This window comes from Mustela nigripes, chromosome 13 (genome assembly GCF_022355385.1).
Source record: "Mustela nigripes isolate SB6536 chromosome 13, MUSNIG.SB6536, whole genome shotgun sequence".
Classification (NCBI taxonomy): Eukaryota; Metazoa; Chordata; class Mammalia; order Carnivora; family Mustelidae; genus Mustela; species Mustela nigripes.
Window position 1 is genome coordinate 61,389,248 of NC_081569.1, and position 23,042 is coordinate 61,412,289.

General features: G+C 37.9%; 1 protein-coding gene across 1 annotated transcript in view; it reads left to right on the top strand.

Annotated features, from left to right (window-relative positions):
- STARD9 (StAR related lipid transfer domain containing 9) overlaps positions 1–23,042 on the top strand; it is a 125,433-nt gene that overhangs the window by 48,788 nt on the left and 53,603 nt on the right. The window contains exons 4-9 of the mRNA XM_059372630.1: positions 7,062–7,178; positions 8,334–8,366; positions 8,450–8,511; positions 10,557–10,669; positions 18,530–18,599; positions 20,003–20,075. Coding sequence (XP_059228613.1) covers positions 7,062–7,178; positions 8,334–8,366; positions 8,450–8,511; positions 10,557–10,669; positions 18,530–18,599; positions 20,003–20,075 — 468 coding nt within the window. The remainder of the gene's footprint in view (positions 1–7,061; positions 7,179–8,333; positions 8,367–8,449; positions 8,512–10,556; positions 10,670–18,529; positions 18,600–20,002; positions 20,076–23,042) is intronic.

Genomic DNA, 23,042 nt, shown 5'->3' on the forward strand with positions numbered 1-23,042 from the left:
TGAGAGATGATATATTTACTTACACACACACACACAGAGAATTACATCATCATATCTATTTTTGTATCTTTTTCTGTTGAAACCCATGAGTTCTCACTGATTCTGATCTGATACTGTAAGGCTCAAAGATTAGAGTGGGAGAAGAGAACTTGAGTGCTGGATGGAGTTAATTAAAAATAACCCAACCAATGCAACAAGAGCAGTTCTAAGAGGAAAATCTGTGGTGATATAGGCCTACCTTAAGAAACAAGAAAAAGCTCAAATAAACAATCTCACCCTAAAACCTAAAGGATTTAGAGAAAGAAGAGACAAGATCCAAGTTGAGTAAAAGGAAGGAAATACTGAAGATCAGAACAGGAATAAAACAAAAAGATAAACAAAATTGATAAAACCCTTAGCCAGACCCATCAAGAAAAAAAGAACCCGAATAAAATCAGAAAGAGAGAAATGACACCATAGAAATACAAAGGATAGGGCACGTGGGTGGCTCAGTGAGTTAAGCCGCTGCCTTCAGCTCAGGTCATGATCTCAGGGTCCTGGGATCGAGTCCCGCATCGGGCTCTCTGCTCAGCAGGGAGCCTGCTTCCCTCTATCTCTCTGCCTGCCTCTCCGTCTACTTGTGATCTCTCTCTGTCAAATAAATAAATAAAATCTTAAAAAAAAATACAAAGGATTATAAGAGAATAGTATGAAATCTTATATGCCAACAAATTGGACAACCTAGAAGAAATGGATAAATTCCTAGAAACATAGAATCTTCCAAAGTTGAATCATGAAGAAATAGAAAATTTGAACAGATTACTAGCAATGAAATTGAATTAGTAATGAAAAAACTACCAAAAAACAAAAGTACAGGACCAGATGGCTTCATAGGTGAATTCTATCAAACATTTAAGGGATTTATTTTTTTTTTTTTTAAAGATTTTATTTATTTATTTGACAGAGAGAAATTACAAGTACACTGAGAGGCAGGCAGAGAGAGAGAGGAAGGGAAGCAGGCTCCCTGCTGAGCAGAGAGCCCGATGCGGGACTCGATCCCAGGACCCTGAGATCATGACCTGAGCCGAAGGCAGCGGCTTAACCCACTGAGCCACCCAGGCGCCCCATTTAAGGGATTTAATGCCTATTCTTTTCAAACTGTTTCATAAAAATAGGAGAGAAAGGAAAACTTCCAAATATATTCTATGGGGCCAACATTACCCTAATAGCAAACCAGATAAAAACACTACACACACACATGCACACATACACACACACGGACATGCTATAGGCCAGTATCCTGATGAACACTGATGCAAAAATCCTCAAAAAATATTAGAATCACTCACCATCATCAAGTGGGATTTATTTCAGGGATGCGAGGATAGTTAGTATTTTGCAAATCAGCTTAATATAGCACATCAACAAAATGAAAAATAAAACTCATATGACCATCTCAGTAGATAGGAAAGAAAGCATTTCATAAAATTCAGTATCCATTCATGATAAAAGCTCTCAACAAAGTGGGTTTAGAGGAAACATACTTCAACATAATAAAGGCCACGTATGAAAAGCTGACAATGAGTATCATACTCAGTAGTGAAATACTCAGTTGTGAAAGCTGAAAGCATTTCCTCTAAGATCAGGAATAATAAGACAAGGATATCTACTCTTAACACTTCTACTCAAAAATACTAGAAGTCCTAACCACAACATTGAGACAAGAAAAGAAATAAGAGGCATTCATATTGGTAAAGAAGTTAAATTGTCATTATATGCAGATGACATGATACTATACATAGAAAATCCTAAAGATGCCACCAAAAAACTACTGGAACTGATAAATGAATTCAGTAGAGTTGCAGGATACAAAATTAATATCCAAAACTGGTAGTATTTCTATACACTAATAACAAAGTAGCAGAAAGGGAAATAAAGGAAACAATTCCATTTACAATTATACCAGAAAGAATAAAATACCTAGGAATAAACCTAACAAAGGAAGTGAAAGACCTGTACTCTGATAACTATAAAACACTGATGAAAGAAATTGAAGATGACACAAATGGAAAGATAGTCCATGCTCATGAATGGAATAATTAATATTGTTAAAATGTCTATACTACCAAAAGCAATCTATGGATTCAGTGCAATCCCTATCAAAATACCAATAGCATTTTTCACAAAACTATAACAAACAGTACTAAAATTTGTATGTAACCCACAAAAGACCCCAAATAGCCAAAACAATCTTGAAAAAGAACAATAAAGCCAGAGGAGAGGTATCCTAATGCCATATTTCAAGATATACTGCAAAGCTCTAGTAATCAAAACAGTATGGTACTGGCACAAAAATAGACACATAGATCAATGGAACAGAATAGAGAGCCCAGATGTAAACCCACACTTCCACAGCCCATTACTCTATGACAAAGGATGCAAGAATATACAGTGAGGAAAAGGCATTCTCCTTAATAAATGGTATTGGGAAAACTGGACAGCTACATGTGACATAATGGAAAACTGGGCCACTTTCTAATACCGTACACAAAAATAAATTCAAAATGGATTAAAGATCTAAGTGTGAGATCTGAAACCATAAAAATCTTAGGAGAGAACACAGTAATTTATATGACGTAAGCTGTAGCAACATTTTTCTAGGTATGTCTCCTCAGATAAGGGAAACAAAAGCAAAAAATAAGCTATTGGAACTACATCAAAATAAAAAGCTTCTGCATGGCAAAGGAAACTAGCAACAAGATGAAAAGGCAACCTATGGAATGGGAGAAGATATTCACAAGTGCTATATCCAGTAAGGGGTTAATATCCAAAATATATGAGGAACTTATACAACTCAGTGCTCGCTTCGGCAGCACATATACTAAAATAGGAACTTATACAACTCAACACCAAAAAGCCAAATAACCCAATTTTAAAAAGGGGCAGAAGACCTGTCTAGACATTTTCTCAAAGAAGTCATACAGATGGCCAAGAAAAAAATGAAAGGGTGCTCAATATCACTAATCATCAGGGAAATGCAAATCAAAACCACAATGAGATATTACCTCATACCTGCCAGGATAGCTAAGATAAAAAACACAAGAAACAAGTGTTAGCAAGAATATGGAGAAAAAGGAACCATCATGTACTCTTGGAATGTAAATTGGTATAGTCACTGTGGAAAACATTATGGAGGATCCTCAGAAAATTAAAAATAGAGCTACCATGTGATCCAGTTATTCCACTACTGGATATTTACCCCCCAAAAAACAAGAACACTAATTCAAAAATATATATGCATCCCTATGAGTTTATTTTTAAACTTTTTAAAAAAATTTCCAGTATAGTTAGCATTCATCTATTGATGGACACTTGGGCTGCTTCCATAATTTGGCTATTGTAAATAATGCTGCAATAAACGTGGGGGGCTGTGTATGTGTGTCGAGTGGAATATTATGCAGCCATTAAAAAAGATGAAGTTGTGCCACTTCAGTGGCACTAGGTGCTGGGATTATTTTTTATCAGCATTTTCCCCTATTTTCAATTCCTGACTTTTATCATAAAATTCTCATAGTTGATATTCAGATGTTGTTTCTGTGAGTAAAGATGGTATCTGTTACTGAATTAGATACCAGTTTTACATAATGATGTATTGTATGGTGACTAACGTAACAAACACACACACACACACACACACACACACACAAAATAGACAGCAGTTTTACTAAAAGGAAAAAAGTTTTCTAGTTGAATCCTTTTATTTTAACAATGAATTTATAGATCAAGAGAAGTAATATTTAATATTAATTTAAACAAAATATATCATAGAATTTAAAGCCATTTTCTCATAAATATTCCTTTAGATAAATTAAAAACTGGTAAGTCTTTATAATAGCAACTTCATTTTATAATAGAACAGTGTGGGTCAAAGCTACACATTTCCAGTTATAAAGCGAATAAGTAATGGTGATGTAATTGACAGCATAGTGACTATAGTTAATAATACTGTATTGCATATTTTTCAAATGATTTTTTTTATTTATTTGTCAGAGAGCAAAAGCAGGGGGAGTAGCTGGCAGAGCAGGCAGAGGGAGAAGCAGGCTTTCCACTGAGCAAGAAGCCCACAGTGGGACTCTCGGGACCCTGGGATCATGACCTGGGCTGAAGGCAGATGCTTGACCGACTGAGCCACCCAGGTGTCCCTGTATTGCATATTTGAGAGCAGCTAGGAGAGTGGTCTTCAAAGTTCTTATCATAATTTTAAAAAAGTTGGTAGCTTTGTATGCTGATCTATGTTAATGACTTGTGATCATTGTGGAATACATATAAATATCAGATTAAATAATATATTGTATACCTGAAACTAATATAGTGTTATGTCAAATATACCTCAATAGAAAACAAAAGAGAAGCCAGAAGAAAAAATACATGAAGACTTTCTGTGGAAAAGTATTAAGGGCCAAGAACTTAATATATTTTGTTGGATAGGTAACCTCCTATAAATGACATGATTTTCATACTATAGGTAGGAAATAATAATCCCTAGGCTCTAGCAAAAACCTTCAAGATATGAAGCATTTTAATGATTTATTACTTTAATGGTTTATGAAAGTGTTTTTTGTAATACATTTTTAGTAGGATAGAAAATAGAAGTTTTTCAAAAGTTATCTGTGAAGTTGGGAAGTATTAACTATGGTATCTGTATGTAGGTGTCTATTTTTCAAAATAAGTACATAGCTTTTTAAAAAATAGATGAGAATATCAGAAAGATGACTGAGTAGTTCTTATACAGAAAAGTGGGGAAAAGGTGTAATAACAAGAAAAACTTTAATTCGTGCTCACTTTGTTCCAAACATTGTTCTAAATGCTTTCCATATATTAGAACAATTAATCCTCTCAAAAACCCAGTGAGTTTTAGGTGCTTTTTTAAAAACTCCATTTTTGGGCGCCTGGGTGGCTCAGTGGGTTAAGCCGCTGCCTTCGGCTCAGGTCATGATCTCAGGGTCCTGGGATCGAGTCCCGCATCGGGCTCTCTGCTCAGCAGGGAGCCTGCTTCCTCCTCTCTCTCTCTCTCTCTCTGCCTGCCTCTCTGCCTACTTGTGATCTCTCTCTGTCAAATAAATAAATAAAATCTTTAAAAAAAAAAATAAATAAATAAAAATTAAAAAAAAATAAAAACTCCATTTTTTTTTAACTTTTTTGTTATGTTAGTCACCATATAAGGCATCATTAGTTTTTGAAGTAGTGTCTTCTAGGTGAGGAAACTGAGGTAAGGTTACCTCCCTAAGGAGCCAGGCTTGGAACCTAGAAAGTTCCAAAACGTGTTCTTAGTGATTAAACTATAGGTAGCTGTTTAGAGGAAGAGAAATAATCTTAAGCACTTTCCCCAACTCCAGGCACCATTAAGTTATATATTTTATATGAATGCTCTCTCTTTAAATAACAAGCTCCAGCCCTACTTTTCTCATTTCTTTTTAATTTTAGCAAATAATTTTATTTAACAGTGTACTAATGTAACACATTATCAGATAGTTCTCCATTTTTTGTCTATAATGAACATTTTAAATCAGTATCCTGAATCTACAAACAGAAAAAAAAAAATCTCTTTGGATTTCTACATGTTAATGCAGTACAAAAAACATTTAAGAAATGGTTAATATAGTTAATATAACAAACTGTATAAATATATACCTTCTCTGAAAGATTTTAAATGATATAAAAATAATTATAGCAATGTATTGTTGGATTTTTTAATTAACATATAATGTATTATTTGTTTCAGGGGTGCAGGTCTGTGATTCATCAGTCTTACACAATTCACAGCACTCACCATAGCACATACCCACCCCCTCCCTTCCACCCCCCTCTCCTCCAGCAAGATTAAGATTAAGAATCTCTTATGGTTTGTCTCCCTCTCTGGTTCTCTATACAGATTACCACAGTTTGGAGAGAGGATGGGTCAATAGATCCATAAATGGTATTAACCTTATGTCAACATTGGGAGACAAAACATGAGACTTCTTTTTCTCTTTTTTTTTTAAAAAGATTTTATTTATTTGTTTGAGAGAGAGAGAAGTGGACTCCCCGTGGAGCTGGGAGCCCAATGTGGGACTCAATCCTGGGACTCTGGGATCATGACCTGCCTGAGCTGAAGGCAGTCCCTCAACCAACTAGCCATCCAGGTGCCCTGAGACGTCTTTTTTTTAAAAGATTTTATTTATTTGTTTGACAGAGATAGCATGTATGCAAGCAGGGGGAGTGGCAGAAATAGGGAAAGGGAGAAACAGCCTCCCCACTGAGCTGAGAACCTGACATTGGGCTCGATTCCAGGACTCTGGGATCATGTCCTGAGCTGAAGGCAGATGCTTAACTGACTGAGCCCCCATAAGAGACTCTTGATTATAGGACACAAACTGAGGGTTGCCAGAAGGAAGGCGGGTCGGGGGATGGATTAGCTGGGTGATGGGCATTAAGGATGACATGTGATGTAATGAGCACTGAGTGTTATATGCAACGATGAATCACTGAACTCTACCTCTAAAACTAGTAATACACTATATGTTAATTAATTGAATTTCAATTTAAAATAAAGTGTCAGTACAACTCTGGATTTTTTAAAAAAGTTTTTAATTCCAGTTAGTTGACATACAGTGCTTTATTAGTTTCAGGTGTACAGTATAGTGATTCTTCAATTCCATACATCACTACTCAGGGTTATTTGTTCATTTTTTAAGTTTTAAAAATTTTCTTTATTTTAGTTATCTCTCTACCCAATGTGGGGCTTGAACTCATGACCCCCAGATCTAGTGTCACATGCTCTTCCAACTAATCCTTGGGTTATTTTTAATCTAAAAATAAAGTGTTTCAAACACAGGTGACTATAAATTCCCTATAATATTTCAAGAATCAATTCAGTTTCAGAAAAAAGATTGCTAAGGAAAATGTATTCACTCAAATATATTTTAAAGTGCTTACTGTATGCCGGGCACAATGCTAGACATTATAAATTTTAAAATGATATGGTTTGTTAATCTGGTATGGGAAGAACTACATTGATGTGCTTTCTACTTTTGTTGTGACAGGTTTTCCAGGATTTGGGGACTGAAGTATTGTCTGGAGCTGCTAAAGGCTACAACATCTGCCTTTTTGCCTATGGGCAGACAGGCTCTGGGAAGACATACACCATGCTGGGGACCCCAGTGAGTATTGGTATTGGAATATGATCCCTTCTATTGCCACAGCAAGCCTGAATCTCACACTGTCTTTGTTACTGAGAGAAAGAGTGCAAATTTAGTAATTATTGAACTTCAGTAAGATTTAATGGGCTTTCTTTTGTATTAAGAGTGGGTTTCTAGTCCTTTAATTGAAAGATGAACTTTGAATAATTAGCCCCTCTTTTTTAAACTTTGAAGAACCTTAGAATTACATAACTCCCTTTGATGAAGCTGACCTTGTCAGTCGTTTTGCATTTCTCATATCATTTCCAAGTTCATCACTTAAAGCTTTTTAACACAAGCCTCAGACTGAATCTGAAGTGTTGCTTAGGACTATGCAGAAATGGGGCTATGTATGTTAGATCTGAGCATTGGAAAAAAGCACGAGAACTACCTAATGGGTTGGAGACTTAAAAAGTGTGAAGGACTTATGAGAGCCTTACTTTGTCATGGAGAATTGAGAAGGTAGAGGTCCAAGCATACCTCTTTGTTTTATGTTTAGAAGTATCTTGGTGATTTGAACTGGTGTGGCAGGTGACAAATAACACTACCCAGGGACATTCTCTGTGATACTTTTCTCCCAAAAGATTATCTGTATTTTGTGCTCAGCTCGTTGCTTACTATGTCCATGTTTAGTGTGCTTTTATATATTTGAAGAAAGAAGAAAATGTCCATTAAACCAGGGTGTAAAACCTTTAACCTACGTACAAGTTAGCAGTGGGCCCAAGATGAAAAAAAAAGCTGCTTTTCCCTAAATGTGTATTTTAAACACCCATGTACTCTAGTTCTCCTGTATATATAGGGATAGAAAATTTCTGGAAGGGACCACGGTGGTAAATTGGTTTATCCAAGAAGGATGTAACCTTTATTGTGTGAAAGCGGGTACCTGGATTTGTTAGCTTCTCCTCTCTTCCTTCTTACGCTAATAATCTGCCTCTCAGCTGGTACTTGCCTCCCTCCTGAGTATCTCCTGAGAGCCAGACAAATAGTCTTCTACATACCACCAGTGAAACTCCCTAAAGTGAAGAGGCTAGCGCAGGAAGCCCATGTGCTCATCCCCTGCCAACCTTGGTTTCTGGGTGTTGGGGGAGAGTTTTTCTGTGAGTGAACAGTAATGCTTTCCTTTCTTCTGTTCGCCAGGCTTCTGTTGGGCTGACGCCACGGATATGTGAGGTATAGACTCTATTTTAACTAGATCCTCTCAAAGTAGACCTTTTTTGTACACTCCCTTCACTCCAACCCTCTGGTTTGTGCAGGGTCTCTTCATCAGGGAGAAGGAATATGCCCCACTGCCTTCCTCTTGTAGGATAAAAATAAGGTAAGAATCTTTCAGGCTCTGGGGCCTAAAATATTTCCATTTCCACTCCAAATTCAAAACCCTTTGCATCAAGAGTCATCCAGAGGAATGGAGAAAAGCCACAGAAGAAATATTTTGCAGTATAGGGAGATGAGAAACATACTTAGATCTTTGGGTTGTAGGAAACTTAATTCCTATCCCTACACTTAACAAACGGGTGTTTCATGTGGATCAGCTTGCCCTGGCTGTCTGTTTTCCTTTTCTTTACTTTCCTTACAGTTTACTACTAGCTTTTGGAATTTCTCTTCCAGCTCCTGCTGCGTTGTTCTTTGGGTCACTTGTTCCTAAGCTCTAGTTCCCAGACAGTGCTGGTTACTCCAATGTGAAGTTTTAACCAGTCTGTAGTGAAAATGTTAGTGCAAGGTTACCAGCTGCCCAATTACCCTTAATTTTTTCTGTTTTATTTTTTGGGGGATTCAGTGTCCTTTTTGAAAAACATGAAATGTATGGGGCACCTGGGTGGCTCAGTGGGTTAAGCCTCTGCCTTCAGCTCAGGTCATGATCGCAGGGTCCTGGGATCGAGCCCCGCATCGGGCTCTCTGCTCGGCGGGGAGCCTGCTTACCCCTCTCTCTCTGCCAGCCTCTCTGCCTACTTGTGATCTCTGTCTATCAAATAAATAAATAAACTCTTAAAAAAAAGACATGAAATGTAATTCACATACCATAAACTTCATGCTTTTGAAGTGTATATTTTTCAGTGTTTTTCTTTATATTTACAAGGTTGTTCAATCACCTTACTAATTCCAGAACATTTTCATAATCCCAAAATGAATAAATCCCCTTTAAGAAATTAAATGATAGTAAACAGTACCTATACTTTTTTTTTAAGTTTGTGAAGTGAAAATTTGTAGGCCTTTAGCCTTTGTGTGTGTGTGTGTGTGTGCGTGTGTCTGTGTGTGTAAACATGTACCTGTATATTAAATGTTTTATTGTCCCTGAAATCTGGGAATCACTATTCTGAGAGACATCTGGGCTTCCTGTGTCCAATTCTGAGGAAGAAGGAGAAACAATTTAAAAGAAGAGTGCAAGGCGGCCTGGGTGGTTCAGTGGGTTAAAGCCTCTGCCTTCGGCTCAGGTTGTGATCTTGGGGTCCTGGGATTGAGTCCCACATCAGTCTCTCTGCTCAGTGGGGAGCCTCTTTCCTTCTCTCTCTCTCTGCCTGCCTCTCTGTCTACTTGTGATCTCTCTCTGTCAAATAAATAAATAAAATCTTAAAAAAGATTTAATAAAAAAATAAAAAATAAAAGAAGAGTGCATAGAGTTCATCTGAGGTGGAGCCTTTTTTTATGTCCGCTGGCTTCACAGGCAAACATCTGTGTTCTGATGAGGAAGACCTTTCTGTGAGAAGTTTGTTTTCTTAACAAAATTTTTGCTGACTGTAATCAAGAATTGTAACTATGTTATTATTTTAAAAAGGAATTAAATACCAGCAGGTACCTATAAGATAGAGCATATCTTAGAATCCCATTGTATGAAACAGGTAAAATGAGATCTCTCCTACTTAAATTAAGGGTGGGGACCCAGAATCTTTCTCATTTAGCTTTCCTCATTGCTTAGCAGTGGCTCTCGAGATGCCTTCACAGAGCACTGAGAGGTCATAGATGATGTTTGAAAATCACTTAAGAAATAAGCCTGAAACTCTGTGGTCTGATCAGGGTATAGGCTGGTGGCAGTATACCCCACAACTATGCTGAAATAGCCTCTTGAAGGCTTAATTTGAATCAAGGCTGACTTTGTAAACCTACAACTCTGAAGTGATGACAGCTAATGTGGCAACACACTTGTGCATGCATAGAAAGAGACTCAAGAGCGAACTCTGGCATGGTCAAGGTCTTAGACTGTCAGAGGTAGAACTAGGTTAAGAATTAGGGCCTTATGATTCTTGGCTTAGTGTTTTGCCCACTTTCTTCCAAATCTAACTATGTTGCCTTCTTTAAAATGTAATTTTGAAAAGATGTCATCATTTTCCAAAATCTGATTTTGTGCCTTGTTCCATGTGTCTCTAGTTTCCTGGAAATCTATAATGAACGAGTACGGGATCTGCTGAAGCAATCTGATCAGAAGAAGTCCTACACTCTGCGGGTCAGAGAGCATCCAGAGATGGGGCCCTATGTACAAGGTGAGCCATTGTGGTTCTGGAGGTCTGAGACCAAATGGAATTCTGGGAAGCTTTCCTAATGGTCATGGATTCATTCAACAAATATATAATGAAACTTGCTAGGTGCCACCTGTTGTACTAGATGTTGGATAAATAACCATAAATAGAAAAGACAGTCCTGCCCTCATAGGCAGGCTTATAGTCTTGTGGGGATGAGGCAGAAAATAAACACTTAATTACAAGTTGTGATAAAGACTAATAAAAAAATAGATGTCGTGGTGGAAAAGAACAGTGGGCAGTATAGTTAGTCCATCTGCATGGCAGGGTCATGAAATGCTTCTTTGAGAAGATTCAAGAGCCAGTCATGTAAAGAATGGTATTCTGAGGGGAAGGATGATTCTGATTCTGACAGAAGGAGCAGTATGAGCAAGAGTCCTAAGAGAAGGGCTGGGTGGTTTCAAAGAGGCCAGGGGAAAAGGGCATGGAATAAGGTGGAGTCTTTCGTGGCAGGTCCAGAGGGCCTGGACTGATTTTCAGATCAGCTAATCTCCTTTTCAGGGTGGTTTTCTCACTGGTGGAGATAAGGAGATGAGGAGCTGTCACACATGGCACTGGTCTGAGCTGCTTCCTTATTAAGTATTGATATTTGGTGTATGGCACTATCTATCTTATCCTACTAGACTGGGTCTTACTATGAGGTAGGAACAGTTGTGTTCTTTTGTACAGGAAGTTTTTACCCTTTTGGCCCACTTTACAAAGAGCAAAACATGAATTTTATGCTCCTGTTCCTTCAGAAATATACTAATTTAATTCCCAGCAAAGAGATGGACACAAAAGATCAAGAGCTGGTCTCTTTATCAGGGCATGGCTAATGGAGTGTGCCAGTTACAGATTCTGCTACCTGTGTCTTTTCCCAAAGGTTCCACCATGAACAGCAGGCTGGAAACAAACAAAAAATACCATTTACTTTGCTGGGAGCCAGTAGTTTACTTCATAAAACTCTGTGCCTATAAATTTTTGTGTAAAGCAGTACTTTGAGGGCAGACCAGAAGTTGATGCAGTGCTGTCAAAGTTTCTTACTTTTGTATTTTATTTTAATATATATGTGTGTGGTAGAGGGAGTAACTAGAGGAGACCCAAGATGTAGTCCGAGTGTCCCCCTTCCACAGAAGCTAAAATGAAGCTGCAAGAAGCTACAGGGTGTTCCCAAAGTCACACAGCTAGTTGGAACAGGGTTGGAACTGGGAACCTTGCCTAGGATAGGGAGAGATCAGTGGGATGGAATCCTGTACATCAAGGAGACCTGTGACTATAGATTCTTTGATCGGCATTGTACTTGAAACCCAGAGAAGGTCGGAACTTATCCAAGGTCATTTAGTTTGGGCGATACACCCAAGGCCAGTGATAGGAACCAGACTGAAGTCTCAGGACTCTTTTGGACCTTCATGGAGCAAACCCTTGTGGGGGTGGGGGATGGTTGGTAGGAAATAATTCTAGCCAACAAAAGGTCTCCTGGGTCCTTTGGGTTACATGTTTTTGAAAGTTGGTCTGGACTTTCTTAAATCATGATAAATATAGGTCAGCAGTCCTTGCATTTCTTAGTGAAGGAGCCTTGAGCTCAAGTACCATCCTGGGATGCTAAGACCCTGAATAGGCACATTGAACTATTACTTCCATTACCATCTTCTAATGGCATTGCCGTGAACTTCTTCTTTTAAGATTTTATTTATTTATTTGAAAAAGAGAGCATGCATGAGTGCAAGTGGGGGGAGGAACCAGAGGGAGAGGGAAAGAATCTCAAGCAGATTGCCTGCTGATCATGGAGCTTGACATGGGGCTTGATCTCATAACCCTGAGATGATGTCCTGAGCTGAAATCAAGAGTTGGACACTTAACTGACTGAGCCACCCAGCACCCCTACAGCAAACTTTTAGTTCTTTAAATGTTTGCCTTCTCTTTCATTTATTTGTGTTATCTGCCTGCCTCTATCTGTGTCTATGTAGCTCTATCTTCAGGCGCATATATTCTGTGAATATGATTACTAAATGGAAAGTGGTTTCTGCTTTGAAACCAATTCTATGGGAATTTATTAGGTACATGCTAGATATCTACACTATGCAGGGTGTTCCAGGAAATAAATATGAGAACTTACAGTTCTAGTTTAGAATTGTGAGCGAGAGCTTGATAGTTGCCTAAAGCAAAGGAAAGGAAGGGGATAGCCTATTACTTTCCGTTAGAAAGTTTATTAATTAGATGACTGGTTAAGTTGAAGTCTGAAATGTACACAGCCCTACCCAAAGCACATGAGAGGACAGTGGTTGTAGGGTCTTGGTGTCATTTAAGTGAAGAAAAGATAATATCGTGTTTTTTGCCTTGATCTTAATCTTAACATAAAGGGATAGGTACAGAGCAGGTGATGTTGGTGGTAGGTAATTGCTTTGCCCCCAGTTTTTTGTTGTTGTGTGGGCTTTTTGTATTTTTTGTGTGTTCAATCTGCACAAAAGTTTTTTTCTTTTTAATTCTTTTTTTTTTTTTTTTTTAACTTCTTAAACCTTTTTTCCCCTTGCCTTTCTACACTTACTAAGACCTCTGGTACCATATTAAATAGAAGTGCTATCAGTATTTAGTCTTGTTTCCAGGGGAAAGCTTCAGTGTTATACCATTAAGTATGATGTTTGCAATAGTGTTTGTTTTTAATAAATACCTCTTTAAAAAAAGATTTTATTTATTTATTTGACAGAGAGAGATTACAAGTAGGCAGAGAGACAGGCGGAGAGAGAGGGGGAAGCAGCTCCCCACTGAGCAGAGAGCCGGATGCTGGGCTCGATCCCAGGATCCCATGATCATGACCTGAGCCAAAGGCAGAGGCTCAACCCATTGAACCACCCAGGGGCCCCTTTAATAAATATTCTTTATCACACACTTGTAAAAATGTCTGTAGCAAAGGATCAGGTTTGTTTGTTTGTTTTTTAAAGATGTATTTATTTGAGAGAGCGTGTGCACATGTGTGCAAGTGGGGAACGGGGTAGAGGGAGAGAGAGAATCCTCGAGTACACTCCCTGCTGTGTATGGAGCCTAATGTGGGGCTTGATCCCAGGACCCTGAGATCATGACCTGAGTGAAATGAAGAGTCAGCCACTTAACTGACTGCCACTTAGGTGCCCTGCAAAGGACCAGGTTTCTTTGTTTTGCTTTTTAATTCCAAGCTATGGAAAACTAACACTTTAGCAAAATAAAGATGAGTTACTAGAAAAATGAAAATGACATCTTAATTACAAGCCCCCAATTTTTTTTACAGTTTAAAAGATGTAAAATCACTCTGTCACATTGTTATAAAAATTGCTAAATTTCTTTATCTATCTCATTATGTAATAATAATAGTTTGAGAACCGGCCTTAGACTTTGCATTAGCTTTGAGAAACATTGCCATAGCAGATCAAGGGAATTCTCTTTTTTCCCCCTAGTTTCCTTTTTTTAAAGATTGTATTTATTTATTTGAGAGAGTGAGAGAGAACATAAGCAGAGGGAGATGGAGAGGGAGAAGCAGACTCCCTGCTGAGCAGGGAGCCCAGTGCAGGGCTTTATCCTAGGACCCTGGAATAGAGTTTCCCTGAGTTGAAGGCAGATGCTTAGCTGACTGAGCCACCCATAGGCCCCTTTCCCTAGTTTTCTAAGAGTTTTTGTTATTTAACATTGAAACAAATTAAACTTCTTAAAAAGCTGCAAGTGCAGTATAAAGAACATTTTTCTTGAGCCATTTGAGAGTGAGTTGTCAATCTAATGGCCCATCTCACCTGATTATTTTAGGGTGTTTTCTCTCCATTCCTTCAAACAAGAATGTTCTCCTGTATCATTACAACACAGCCACCCAAATCATAAAATAAACTTTGGCATGTTACCACCATCTAATCCTTAGAGCCCATTTAAATTTCTCTAATTGTCCCAATAATTGCTCATTTGAGATTCACATGTTGCATGTTGTTAGGGTGTTTCTTTGGTTTGGAAAGTTTCCTTGATCTCTCTTTAACTTTCATGAACTTGACGACCATCAAGTGGTATACAATTTTGATATGTCCCATTACTCATGATTTTCAAGATGATATCTTCCAGCCTTCTTCACTCTAGAATTGCTGTTCTCCTTTTGTAATCAACAAGTGTTTGTGGGGCAGTACTATGAAATCATGTATCTATCCCATCTTCATCTTATTTTCAATTTATATATGTCAATATAGATTCATGCTTATCTATTTTATTCAATGAATTATCTTCTGCTACTGTGATTTTTTTATTCTGATGCTCAAATTATTCCAAATTTAGTCAATAGAATCCCTTTCAAGTGTATTTCTGTGACATTTTAACATGTCACTGTTATTCTTTGAGCGCCTCCTTGTTTTCTGGAATAGAGGTATTCCAGGCTTACCTTCTACTTTCTTTGCCTCAGTCTTGGTATCAGCCATTTCATTTTACTTTTATTTATCTTACCTGTTCCTTTTTGCTGGAGAGTAGTATTTGGAAACTAAAGCTAAGATATAGGTACTATGTATGCCTATTACTATTGATGTTGCAACATGTGGTCCTTCTGAGTGGACAGATCTAGGTAGTCTGTGTTCATACCAGTACCTCTAATTGCTGTCCAACACAACAGAGTTCATTCTCAATTTCTCCCTTTTCATATTTGTAATTCCTTAATTTTATTTTTTTTATTTATTTTTCTTAATTTTATTTTTTAAAAAGACATATTTATTTAAGAGAGAACACAAGCAAAGGGAAGGTCAGAGGAAAAGAGAATCTCAAGCAGATTCCTCTCTGAGCGCAGAGCCCAGTGTGGATCCCATAAGTGCATCTGAGTGGAAAACAAGAGTAGGACATCCAACTGACTGAGTCACTCAGGCACCTTTGTAATTCCTTTATTTAACAGGGGAACTACTTTGAACTGCCTTCCTACATGTAATCAGTCTCCTTGCCATTACTCTTCTCTCTCTCACGTGGGTACCCTCCTTGCCTGGCTGTGCTTAGATAGCCTCTGCTGGGTCCTGTCTCCACAGTTCCAGCACTCCGTGTGGGGCTGCCTGCCCCTTAGCTCCCCACTGTGTAGGTGCATTCTATACCCTTCTTGGTCTTTGTATCCCTTTGCTGGTCCACCTCCTCACTCTGACATGGAAGCCCCGCCTCTGACATGGATGCTCCCTTCAGCCCCCTCAGGCTCTGACTTTCTGGGCCAGGCTGCAACATGTGCAGTCACCCTCCTCACCCCACTGTCATGCCAGGCTTTCCCTGTGTGTGGACCCAAACAAACAAGGTTGTGGACACCCCTGCTCAGGCTTGTCTTGGCCATCCGTACCAGGCAACCCTATGTGGACACACTCCACCTCCTTTCAGGCTCTTCACCCTGCTTTGCGTCACTGTAGCCATCACTGCAGCCCCTCACCTTCATAGTAGCCTGCCTTGCTCTGTTCAGCTTAATAACTTTAGGATTAAATTTGCAGGGAAGGGAAATAGAAGGGGTGCTAAAAATGTTTTAGTAAGATTACTGTGTTTTGGGGTGCTTGGGTGGCTCAGATGGTTAAGCCTCTGCCATTGGCTTAGGTCATGAACTCAGGTCCTAGGATCAAGCCCTGCATCAGGCTCTGGTGAGTGGAAGTCTGCTTCTCCTTCTGTGTTCTCTCTCTCAAATAAATAAATAAAATCTTTTTAAAAATTACTGTGTTTTTACAAATGCTTTTCCATAGCATCTGACTTTTGTCTTATCCTGCTAATGTGGTTAATTACACTGATTATTATTATTATTATTATTATTATTTGTTTTTGTTTTTAGTGTTTTTTTTCCTAAAGATCAGGAAATAATTTAAAAATTTTTAAAAATTTAAATTCAATTTAGTTATCATATTGTGTATTAAGGGACACCTGGGTGCTCAGTGGGTTAAAGCCTCTGCCTTCGGCTCAGGTTATGATCCCAGGGTCCTGGGATCGAGCCCCGCATTGGGCTCTCTGCTCAGCGGGTAGCCTCCTTCCCCCTCTCTCTCTGCCTGCCTCTCTGCCTACCTCTCTGTCTACTTGTGATCTCTCTCTGTCAAATAAATAAATAAAATCTTTTTTAAAATTAAAAAAGTTTCAGGGGTAGAATTTAGTCATCTATCAGTTGCATATAACACCCAGTGCTCATTACATCAAGTGCCCTCTTTAATGCCCATCACCCAATTACCCCATTACTCCACCTACTTCTGCTCCAGCAACCCTCAGTTTGTTTCCTATAGTTAAGAGTCATTTATGATTTGTCTCCCTCCGTTTTTATCTTATTTTATTTTTCCTCCCCTTCCCCATGTTCATTTGTTCTGTTTCTTAAACTCCATATGTGATTGAAATCAGTTAGTATTTGTCTTTCTCTGACTGACTTCACTTAACATAATATCCTCTAGTTCCATCCATGTCACTGCAAATGGCAAGATTTCATTCTTTTTGATGGCTGAATAACATTCAATTGTATATATATCCCACACTTTCTTTATCTTGTCATCTATTGATGGGCACTGGGCTGCTTCCGTATTTTGGCTATTGTGAATAATGCTGCTATAAACATAAGGGTGCATATATCTTTTCAAATTAGAGTTTTCCTATTCTTTGGGTAAATAGTGGAAATACTGGACCATATGGTAGTTCTGTTTTCTAATATTTATTTATTTATTTATTATTTTTTTAAATTTTTTTTTAAATTTTATTTATTTATTTGACAGAGAGAGATCACAAGCAGGCAGAGAGGCAGGCAGAGAGAGAGAAGGAAATAGGCTCCCCGCTGAGCAGAGAGCCCAATGCGGGGCTCGATCCCAGGACCCTGAGATCATGACCTGAGCTGAAGGCAGAGGCTTTAACCCACTGAGCACCCAGGCGCCCCTGTTTTCTAATTTTTAAAGGAATCTCCATACTGTTTTCCACAGTGTCTGCACCAGTTTCCGTTCCCACCAATAGTGCATAAGGGCTTCCTTTTCTCTGCATTCTCACCAACATTTGTTGTTTCTTGTGTTTTTTATTTTAGCTATTCTGACAGGTATGAGGTGATACCTCATTGTGGTTTTAACAATAATTTCTTAATATAAAGAAATCTAGTCAATGTTGAAATTGCTCTGTTAATTTCTAGCATTATTATATTTACCAATCGAGCCACCAAAGTTAGTCTGTCCCTATATCTCTGATTCAGTTGTGAAGGCACTTTTTGACCTGGTCAGTAACTACCCATAAAGACTTACTTTCATGTCCTTAAGCTCCTTTTCACCTATCTGAAGCTGACCCATTCTTCAGTGACTGAATTCAAGTCTCACTCCCTCCATGAAGCCTGCCCTGGCCACTCCTCTGATCTCCTTACCATTTATTATCTCTTTTACTCCTGTGGCATTTGGCCATATTATGTTGTATAGTATAAGTTCTCATGATTGTAAACTGCATTTGGGTAGAGACATGTATACTGTATGTTTTGTATGTCAAATCGAGTCTGCCATCTTGTGGGACACATAGTATCTGTTTACCTTAGCAATTTGGTGAGGGCCAAGTGAGATAATATAAGAACTTTTCTTATACCCTATACAGCTCAATTGTAAGGAATTACCTTTTTTGTTGTTGTTATTAGCATAACCACTATATGAATTCTGGACTACATTTTCTATGAGAGCAGAGACTTGTGTTTCCAGAGCCTATCATAATGCTTGACAGTAGGCTTTCCATTAAAAAATAAGTAAATAAAAAGATAATTTACCATCTTAAAGAATTTAGTCAAGTTCTCTCATCCTTGTCTATCATATTATATAAATTAGGATAAAGTTAATGGCCAACAAGAAGTTAAACTTTACCAAAAATTTTATTTTCTTTTTTCCTCCCTCACAAATCTGATAGGTTTATCTCAACATGTAGTTACCAACTATAAGCAAGTAATTCAACTCTTGGAGGAGGGAATAGCAAACAGGTAACAGGTTTATTTGTTGCTGTCCTTCTTTCAGTCTTACTCTTCTTTCCTGTGTGCTCATCCCCCTTTGGAGTATATGATTATACTTCTCCTTGCAGCTTCCCCACATTCACAATCAGGAGGCCTTTCTCAGAACAGTAATGTACTCAGGATAAGGGGCAGTGGCTGAGATTTTGTGCATTTCTCACTAGGTGGAGTTTGTTCTGGATATAATAATATTGGGCAGTAAGCCCAGAGTTACTCTGTGCTTTGTCTTATAATACATAACTTTTTGACTGAAGAAAATGTTCTTGCCTGCATTGTCCTCTCTGAAGGCTTGATAGAAATAAGATCCAATATAGTTTAAAGTGTTTCAGAGAATTGTTTTTCTTCTAGTTTTGCATACTTGTAAATGCTACCCCCGAAAGACTGTTTTGAATCTGCAATGAATAAGCACTGTAAACTTTCCTATAAACTATTGTTAATTGTGATAATATTGCATATTTTTAGTTACTAGGAAATACCCAGACTGTTATTAGTATATGCCTGAAAGAATAGCCTTTTTTACCTGGAAAAAACGTTGGGATTTAGTCTTCTTTTTACCCTATTAGTAGCAAGTCCAAGTTAATTGACTGTAAAGAAAGACCTTTAAATTTAACATTCTACTCCTTGGGTTTCATAGAACTATCCTGGAGGCACTTGCCCCTGGTCTTCAGGATACCCTGGGTTCCTTGATCTTGAAGTGTCAGGTTTCACCTTCTCTATCCTTGAGACCTGACTTTGGAGTTTGACTCTTCTTAAATTCTCCAGCTCCTCTGAGGACAGAAGTCCATGACATGATCTTAAGCTGAAATATGATTGACTTAGATTTAGATGAAGGGAAGGCTCTTCTGACTTTAAGGATTAATATGATTAATATTGCAATGAATTTCTGAAGAAGACTTTGAATTTCACCTGGCTTAAGTATGACATTGACATAATTAAAGATCTCATTTCAAATTCCTTTCTGACACTGTAAGACTAATATTTAGTGTTTACTCACATTTTACTTTCTCTTTGATGCTTCTCCAGCAAGCTTTCTACCTCCATTTGTCCTACTTAACTGGGTCTGTTTTAGGGGTATTCTTCCATGTTGATGACACTCTAGTATTCCCCTTTTTCAACACTGATTTTTGCTTCTATTGCTTAAAATGTGTTCTAACGTGGTTTAATATGAAGCTACACTGCATTTTATTCTCAGATATCAGTACCTAGAATGATGCTTCTGCCATCTTTGGATCACTCTCCTAACTAAACTGGACTAAATATGGGTGTTTTATGATTCTCACCTGTGAACCTTGGCACTAACATTTCTTTTTTTCCCCATTAAAGATCCGCTGTGGATAAACAATACTTATCCTAATTGTTTTCCTTTATGTACATAGAATCACAGCAGCTACTCATGTTCACGAGGCCAGCAGCAGATCCCATGCCATCTTCACTATCTACTATACACAGGTTGGTTACTCCTTTATTTGCTTAGATTTCTTCCTTTCCTTGTCCCTTTTGACTGCTTTCTTGTGTTCTTATTTCTTTTCCTTTCTTCCTAACTTTCCATTTACAGACCCTCTACTTTGACCTAATGTTATAAGGAGGACCTACATATAATCTACTAAGCTCTAAACCAGAAGGGGTAGAGGCAGTTTCATAAAGACTAATCAAAATATTTTCAACTTATAGTTTACTTATAACATTTTAATGTACTTTTATATCTATGTGATCAGTATGAGCATTATAACAAGAAGTAAGATTGAAATGAAAATAAGCATTAAAATAAAAATATAGAAGATTTACTTCTGTTATGACGATTTACTTCTCTTAAAATGTAGATTTACTTTTACTAGGAATAAGTAGATCAACAAATCCTTCCCCCCCCCACAAACTGTAAACCTGGACAAAATGTCAAAGTAATTACTTCTCTGCTCTAAAAATAGACCAGAGTCATATAATAAACCAAGACATTTATTCAAGAAAACTACTGAATTACAGGTAAGAATAGTGCAAATCTGTGGTGTATTGCCTTGGGCTGTTCCCATCCCTACCTGTCTCTGTAAGTGAGGTAGTTCAATCAGAGAATGGAAGGCAGTGAAAACCAGCAACTTTGTTGCTACCACTGCTAGAGGAGTTCACTTGATTTGGACCATTGTCAGAATGGTGGTCTTGGTGGCAAGCTGACAAGGAAGTCAGTGACTCCATTAGCTTGAGATTGTTAGTCTGTTTCAGGAAAGAAATGAACTGGCAGATTAACTGGGGATTTAATAGGGAGTTCTGGAAAATGATGCAGCCATAGTGGGCTTGATAAGATCTTCACATATCCTATACTGAGCAGAACTTAAACCTAGAACTGAATTTTTGATGCATTCTTCAGCCCGCACATAGATCCACCAAAAAAGAATAGAGATCTTATTGGCTCAAGGTGTTTGATTATAACTTCTGACCAGTCTTTTGCTGGTCATACACTCACCTATGCAGACAGAGGGTGGCCCCCCAAAGCCCAAGCTTAGAATTAAAAACAAAGGAAAAAACCTAAACAGAGACCTCTTTGGCTACATATTGCTCGAGAAGCAGAATTTAGAAATTTTTAGCCCAGGGAAGTTACCAGAGAAACCAAACAACAACCACTACGACCCTCAAGATGGAAAAATTCAGAATTCAGAGTTGTTACAATATCTTATCTAAAAGGTCTAGTTTTCAACCAAAAATTATTAAATGTGCAAAAGGAAATAAGAAAATGCAACCAGTGTCATAAAGGGAGGGGAAACAGTCAGTAGAAACTGATTCTAAGTGCTCCAGATGTTTGATTTAGCATACAAAGCCTTCAAAGCAACTGATATAAATATGTTCAAGGAGCTGAAGGAAACCATATTTAATGAATTAAAGGAAAAAGCAATGCCAGTGACTCAACAGAATTTCAATAAAATCATAGAAATTGTTAGATAAAATAGGGTTGGGGTCCTGAAATTGAAGTGTACAATAACTGAAACAAAAACGTAGGGGGACTTGAGCAGATAGGAGAATGGCAGAAGAACTACCTAACTTGAATATAGACAAATAGAAATCATCCAATTTGGGGACACCTTAGTGGCTCAGTTGGTTAAACGAATGCCTAGGATGAAGTCTTGTATCGGGCTTCTTACTCAGCAGGGAGTGTGCTTTTCCCTCAGCCTGCTCTACCTGCCACTCCCCCTGCTTGTGCTCTCTCTCTCCTAAGATAGATAGATAGATAGATCTTTAAAAATAAATAAATAAATCATTCAGTTTGAAGAAGAGAGAGTAAAAAGACTAAAGAAAAATGTAGAGTTGAGTGCCTGGGTGGCTCAGTTGTTAAACATCTGCCTTCGGCTCAGGTCATGATCCCAGAGTCCTGGGATCGAGTCCCACATCTGGCTCCTTGCTTGGCAGGGAATCTGCTTGTCCCTCTCCCTCTCTCACTCTCCCTGCTTGTGTTCCCTTTCTCTCTGTCTCTTGTCAAGTGAATAAAAATCTTCAAAAAAAATTTTTTACAGAGCCTTACAGACCTGTTAACATACAGCAGTTGTGTTAACATAAATGTAATGGGGATCCCAGAAAGAGAAGAGAAAATAGACATAAGAAAAATTCGAAAAATAGTGGCCAAAAAAATTCCAGAGTTGTTAAAAATCATTAGTGTACAGATATAAGTATTTTAAGAACTCCAAGTAAAATAAACATAAAAAGATCCATACCTAGATATATCACAGTCAGTTGTTGAAAGACAAAAAGAAAATCTTGAATATAGCTAGAGAAAAATGACTTATGATATATAAGAAAACAATTACATGATTAATGGTCATTGAACCCCAGAAGACAGAGTGCTGAAAGGAAATAAAACTGTCAACCAAGAATTGTATATGCAGCAAAACTAACTTTACCAAATGAAGAGGAAATAAGAACATTCCTAGATTTAAAAAAATAATAATAAGAAAAAAATTCATTGCTTGCAACTGTAACTTGTAAGAAAATCAAATGAAATCTTTCAGGTTGAGAGAAAGCAGTATCAGTAACTTAAGTCTACAGGAAGGAATGAAAAGTGCTAAGAATAGGAAATATGTGGGTTAATATAAAAAGCTACATAAATATATTCTTCCTTATTTTTCTTCCAATGTTATTAAAAAATAAGATTGTATAAAAGAATAATTATAGGGTGCCTGGGTGCCTCAGTTGGTTGGGCAACTACCTTTGGCTTGGGTCATGATCACAGAGTCCTGGGATCAAGTCCCACATCAGGCTCCCAGCTCCACGGAGAGTCTGCTTCTCCCTCCGACCTTCTTCCCTCTCATGCTCTCTCTCACTGTCTCTCAAGTAAATAAATAAAATCTTTAAAAAAAAGAATAATTATAATGCTGTGTTACATATATCATATATATATACATTGTCATACATAATACACTAAGCACAAAGAAGTGA